Source organism: Oratosquilla oratoria, chromosome 7, assembly GCF_046742065.1.
Source record: "Oratosquilla oratoria isolate Oo_2021 chromosome 7, ASM4674206v1, whole genome shotgun sequence".
Taxonomy (NCBI): Eukaryota; Metazoa; Arthropoda; class Malacostraca; order Stomatopoda; family Squillidae; genus Oratosquilla; species Oratosquilla oratoria.
Genome location: NC_134783.1, coordinates 2,850,001 through 2,857,500, shown reverse-complemented (window position 1 = coordinate 2,857,500; position 7,500 = coordinate 2,850,001). Strand labels below are relative to the sequence as shown.

General features: G+C 33.5%; 1 protein-coding gene across 1 annotated transcript in view; it reads right to left on the bottom strand.

Annotated features, from left to right (window-relative positions):
• Nucleotides 1-7,500, bottom strand: part of LOC143026957 (carbonic anhydrase-related protein 10-like) — a 973,453-nt gene that overhangs the window by 51,385 nt on the left and 914,568 nt on the right. Inside the window, exon 6 of the mRNA XM_076187750.1 lies at nt 1,620-1,841. Coding sequence (XP_076043865.1) covers nt 1,620-1,841 — 222 coding nt within the window. The remainder of the gene's footprint in view (nt 1-1,619; nt 1,842-7,500) is intronic.

Here is a 7,500-nt window from a genome sequence, read left to right as displayed (position 1 = left end):
TGAATAATGAAACTGTATGTCTTTCAATTGGTGGGTGGTCTAACATCCATAATGAGCCCATAATATGTCACTCTAACAACATCCACTGGTCAGATATATTTAGTTGACACAATAGACACATTAGGGAAACCTCACACTGCTGAATATCTTCTACATCTTGTACAAAATTCGATCAAGAAGGCTGAACAAGATTTTGGTTGTCACATTGCAAGTGTTGTGACAGACAATGCAGCAAATGTCACCTAGATGAGAAAACTCTTGGAGGAATCGAGCGAACTTGAGCATACCGTCCTCACATACGGCTTATATGGTCCCTTGTATACTTGTGGCAAGTTTATATAACACTGCTCCTTATATTGATATGCTAAAAATGTCCTTTAGCAATCAGATCGCATATCAGATAGCAATCCCACAATATTTAAAATCTATAAAGAAAAAATATATTTAAATCAAATAAATCTGATTTAAATAAAAAAATCTATTTTTTATATTTCTAAAAAGATAAAAAATAAATAAATGAATAAATCGCCAACCCTGGTGTCCACTAACCTCGTACAATAATACCTGTTAAGTCCGGCTAAAATTGGTATTTCAAAGAATAACAGTGCCTTGAAAATAGTTTCTTATTTTCACTATAAAAGTTTATATTAACCTTATACTGCATTGTATAAGTCAATAATTAATATATTTATCCTATATACAATGTTAGATTTCTAGTTTTGATATATTTGTCCAATAATAAATGTTAAGTTACAAAGAAAGCAATGGCCTCCGCTAGCGGACCCAGGGATCTGGGTGCGTATGTCCTGTGTAATAGTAGTCCTTGATACACACACACACACACACACACACACACACACACACACACACACACACACACACACACACACACACACACACACACACACACACACACACACACACACACACACACACACATATATATATATATATATATATATATATATGGGTGAATGGTTTACATAGATGAGAGTGTGGGTGAAGGAAGAATAAACGAAGGTGGGCTCTAACTTATTTATTGCTTATACGTTTCGACCGACTCGGCTTACTGAAGAAGACCGAGTCGGTCGAAACGTATAAGCAATAAAGGAGTTCCAGCCCATCTTCGCTTATTCTTCCTCCACCCACACTCTCATATATATATATATATATATATATATATATATATATATAAAAATATATATATATATATATATGTGTGTGTGTGTATATATATACATATATATATATATGTATATATATATACATATATATATGTATATATATATATATATATATATGTATATATATATATATATATATATATATATGTGTGTGTGTGTGTGTGTGTGTGTGTGTGTGTGTGTGTGTGTGTGTGTGTGTGTGTGTGTGTGTGTGTGTGTGTGTGTGTGTGTGTGTGTGTGTGTGTGTGTGTGTGTGTGTATAGATAGATAGATAAATAATGTAAAGAAATATATTGTAGAAAGAAGTGGATATATTTGTTCATAAGTAAGTAGACAGAAAAAAAAACATATCATCCCAAGTACTATGCCACTTAGTCATGAAGTTCTAATTTTCCTAAATACCTGATAACTGCATAATCGTTCCCTAGGACTTACCTGTTGTTGTGTAATATATATCGGCTTATTGAGAACAATCCAGGTAACTGTCTCGTGGCAGGGTGGCTGTGTCTGAGAACCTTCGTACGTCATGTAGTGGTCGGTCGTGGGCAAAAGACCGCGGATGGAGAGTCGGTGGACCGTCGCCGTGCTTCCAGCGAACTTGATGCGCGCGATCGCGTCTGTCAGCGGCCGAAGCTCTGGAGTGCCTTGGGAAGCCACCTGAGTCAAGAGAGAATAGTGACGAGTGACGTGTTGAACTAATGCAATGAAAGGAAATGTTTCTGTTTGCATTTTCGATTGTGTAATGGTTAGGTTCTTCAGTGGTTGATTGTGTTTTAGGTGTCTGTAGGAAGCATATCACTTCACGTGGTACACATATATATCTATATCAGTACCTATATCTTTATTTATATATCCATCTATATCTATGTATTTCTATCTATGATATATATATATATATATATATATACATATATATGTGTATATATATATATATATATATATATATATATACCCATCAATATATATGCAATATGAATCAATCTATTATGATGAGATAAACTCGTTTGTGTAATGCAAACCAATACATGTCTCACACCAACTTAGAATACATCAGTCAGTCTACTGTAGTATGTAAAAATAATGCCCTTTGAATATAAATCTTTGTGGGAAATATTGTTTGTTTATTTCACATAGTTGTCTCATATACTCGTTAAAAAGAAACTGACTTTGGTAATTCGTTTCATAGCAAAAAAGTTATTAGTCAATGTCTCATAAAGGGATTCCTTATTCACTATTAGCAGAATTTATCCGCTGTCTGCTTCTTAGCATGCTTGTGGTTTAGTTATATTTCAAAACATTTAAGAACTTCATTTGATCAACTTTAGCTAACATTAGTTCTATGTTGAAGGGGCTCCTCTCGGATAATTTAAACGGTGTTAGTCGCACCAAAAGTCTTTGTTGTTTTTTCGTGGATAGTATCGATGCGAAGACTCTAAAGGCTAGGCACGCATACACTTATGAATTATAGGGAAACGTGTGATACACCATATCAGCAGAACCATGCTATAAAAACGTATGACGTCACAGAGTCCCTCTCAGTCACAGGGACACCTTTATTGGGGCAAGGTGCGTGAAATTAGATCACGTTTCACGCATCTGAGTTGAACAGCTTCCAGTAATAACGATGGATTCCCAAATCTATAGAACAAAGACTTCCTTGCACAATTGGCACCGATTACACTCTCTTGTGTATGCATATATATATATACACACATAACACCACAAACGCCAATACGAGACAAAACGCCACTCGTCCAACTACGAGACAAAACGCTATAACCATAAGCATGCCAGATCCCGCCACAACACGAACTCGGAGTCTCCCTAGCGCACGTGACATTTCGTGCCTGCCCGTAACACAAGGTGACCTCCCCCAGTGATTAGCAAGTAAAGGAGCTCTAGTATAAAACTTAGATCTTTAACTAGACTTATCGGATTAATTCATCCCTATAGCTACTGAAGAAGGGTCTTGAACCCGAAATCGCGATCTAGCTAATATGACTACATACAGCCAAGTCATAAATTTTCTTCCTAAGGAACACAAATCCATAATAAGGTATATGGAAAATACCTCTAAGAAAATTATTAATGCACAACTAGCCATCAATTTTAATGAAGCATGCATTATAGAAAAACACCTACCCAAATACACTGACAATATATATATATATATATATATGCATATACAAATATGAGATATAATTAGGTGGAGAAGGGTAAACGAAGGTGGATTGGGAATGAATTTACTGCCCTAACGTTGCGACCACTTTGGTTTTCTTTATAGGAGAGAAAAGATAATAAATTCATTTCCAACCCAGCTTTCTTTACCCTTCTCCTTTCTAATTAATTCTCTTTTGCCTTAGATTCATTATCTATCTATCTATCTACCTATCTATCTATCTGTCCATCTATCTATCTATCTATCTATATATATATATATATATATGTGTGTGTGTGTGTGTGTGTACATACATATATATGTATATATATATATATATACATATATATATATATATATATATATATATATACATTTGGAGAAGAAAGGAGAAATGAGAGATTGGGTGATGGGAGTAAAACAAAGACGACCTAGGAATTGATTTACTCTAACGTTTCGACCAACTTGGTCTTTTTCAGAGTTTTTAAATAGGTTATAATTCACATCATTCCTATAGGGCACTCAGTCAGATTACAGCGCCCGGGCGGCGATCAATTGTCCCGTGCACGACCCATTTTGTCGCTCACAGCACGAGGACACTTGCCACCTTTGCCAAGCAAACGAATCCATCTCTTCCGTTGGTGTTCTCATTGGTATTTATGTATGCAGCTTCGATTGTTTTCCTTACCTTCTTCTCCAAAACCTTTTTAAAAGTCTTAGCCTTTTTCCAGTGGGGCAGGTGACCATGCTCGTCCTGTGTGCTCTAAGGTCATTCCTGTGTACAGATAGGTGTTTATTTATTCCCCGACATGACTCACCGAAATATGAAGCAGGGATTTGATAGACGATACTTAATTCATTATCAGGACCTTTTTCTTGTATTTTAAAATTTATCTCTATTTTGTTGGATGATCCTTTAACTGCTTTCATTCCACCTTTTATGAGGAACCTGTCGATATCTTCGGTATTGATTGAGTTGGGAACGGTAATGTAGGTGGATTATTTTCTCATTCTCAGTTCTATGGGCATTTAGGGTATTTTAATTCTCTGAAAGATTTTTTAATGTAACTAATTTCATCTTCTAAGTAAATTTCGCTACATATTCTGAAAACTCGAAGGAAAAAACCGATCAGAACTCCTCTCTTTACACTTCTACTATGACCTGAAAAATTGTGGACAAAATTATCTCTGTGGGTTTCCTATATACTGCAAACTTTACCTCCTTTCCTGCTCTGCGGATTATCGTGTCAAGGGATGGTAGTTCCCCTTCCTTCTCTGTTTCAATGGTGAACTAAATGTCTTTATTGACACCATTTAATCTCCTTAATTTGTTCTCAACATTAACAGAATCTGGTAATATGGTAATACATGATGACATCGTCAACAAACCTCAACCACGTGCTGCCTCTGCCCATGATTTTCATATATTGGTCCGCAAGAAGGCAAGGAAAACAATCGAAGCTGCATACATAGATACCAATGATAACACCAACAGAAGAGATGGATTTGTTTGCTTGGCAAAGATGATAAGTGTCTTCGTGCTGGGTGCGACAAAATGGGTCGTGCACGGGACAACTGATCGTCGCCCGGGCACTGTAACCTGAACGAGTGCCTTATAGGAGTGATATAAATTGTAACCCATGTAAAAAAATATCTGTACATCTCTCTGAAGAAGACCAAGTTGGTCAAAACGTTAGAGTAAATCAACTCCTAGATCGTCTTTATTTTACTCCCATCACCCAATCTCTCTCATATATATATATTTGTCTGAAATAATCTTAAATATATATATATATATATATATATGTATGTATATATATATATATATATATAATATGTGTGTGTGTGTGTGTGTGTGTGTGTGTGCGTGTACATACATACATATATATATGTATATATATATATATATATGTATATATATATATGTAATATATATGTATATATATACATATGTATATATATATACATATATATACATATATATATAAATGTGTATATATATATTACAAAGGACCAGCATGCTAGGAGACTCCTTGGTCCATAATTAGGTCGGATGCGAAAAAAAGTAACTGAATAAAAATAATGAAGTAGATCAATAAATAAGATGAATAAATATATAATGATAAATAATAAACAAACGGATAAATAATAATAACAATAAATTGATAGATCAAATAGAATAGAATAAATGGCAGGCATTACAGAATCTTAAATCTTCGAACTGTACTCATTGCACTGCCTCTGCAGGAGGTTTATTTCATTCATTTACTAAACAGTAGGAGTAGTTGTTTCTAACCACTTCCAAAATAAATCTACTTCCTTAGACTTTGAGACCATTATTTCCCGTCTGATTCGCATTCAGTATGAAAATTTCGTCACTTTTAATGTTGTCAGTTCCCCTTAGAATCTTAAAGACCTGTATCAAATCGCCCCTGAGTATCCGTTTTTCTAGGGAAAATAAATTCATATGATTTAGTCGATTTTCGTATTAATTTATTTCATATATTTGGAATCATATATTTGGAATCGCCGTTGTACTTTTTCCAATCTGTCAATGTCTTTAATGGAATTCGGTGACCATATGGAAACAGCATATTCCAAATATGGACGAACTAAGGATTGATGTAGCTTGTTAATGACATATTGACTTTCGAGATCAAAAGATCGCGCAATCAATCCTAGAATCTTATTTAGTTTTCTAATTCGGAAATACACTGTTTAGATGATTTGAGGCCATTACTGATAATTGCACCGATATCCTTTTCATTATCCACTTTTGTTAATGAATTTCCAAATACCTTGTGATCATACTTATTGTTATTTTTACCGATCTGAATCACCTTACATTTACTCGTGTTAAAATTCATTAGACACTTTTCAGGCCACTGCTGTAGTTTACCTAAGTCTTTTTGAATATCTAAGTGGTTATGTATATATATATATATATATATATATATATATACATACGTATATATGCAGTACATATCTATATGTATATATATATATATATATATGTATATATATATGTATATATATATATATATATATATATATATATATATATATATATATATATATATGAGTGGAAAGGGTGGGAGTTATATTACTAACGTTTCGTCCTTAAAGACTTCCTTAGTATATACACTAAGGAAATATTTACAGCTTATATACTTTCCTTACTTCAACATATATATATATATATATATATATATATATATATGTATATATATATACATATATATATATGTGTGTGTATATATATATATATATGTGTGTATATATGTATATATATATATATATCATACATATATATACATATATATACATATATATATATATATATATATATATATATATATATATATATATACATATTGTTTGACACCACGAGGAAATCAAAGAACGGAATACTGAACGTTTTCGTCCAATTAATACATTTTCAAAGTACTTTGAATATGTCTTAAATAGACGAAAACGTTCAGTATTCCGTTCTTTGATTTTCTCGTGGTTTCAAGCAAAATTTCTTTATTCACGTGTCTTATGTGATTACTGAATAGACGAAAGCGCTTGCTCATCAGTTTATCTTTTTCCTTGGTGGTTTTTCCGCATATTTAGAATCACGAGCTTATGTGATTTCTCATGCATATATATACATATATATATATACATATGTATATACAGTATATAAATATATATATACATATATATACATACATATATATATATATATATATATATATATATATATATATATATCACAAGAAACCCACAATCGGAGAAAACAAATTTCGAATGACAGAAGATTCTATATTTCGGCTACCAACTGTAGCTCTCTTCAGGAAAGTACATAAGACAGTGGACAATTGGAAATTATAAGCTACAGATACAAAGAAAAGAGAAGGAACGTGGACTAATGGCATTACTCAGACGCGGTGTAAGATGGGGTGGCGGGGGAGGGGGATGAGGAGGGTGAGGGTGAGGGTGAGGGTGAGGTGGAGATGGGTTGTAAGCTTCGGACGAGCCTACAAACGGCTGCTCAGGAAATAATGTCAGGCGTCCACTGCCCTTTAGAAATGTTAATGTTGTGGTATTCTTCAATTAAAGCTAATTCAACTATTTTCCTCCTGAAACCACAGTGGGACTTGAACACTAATCTGG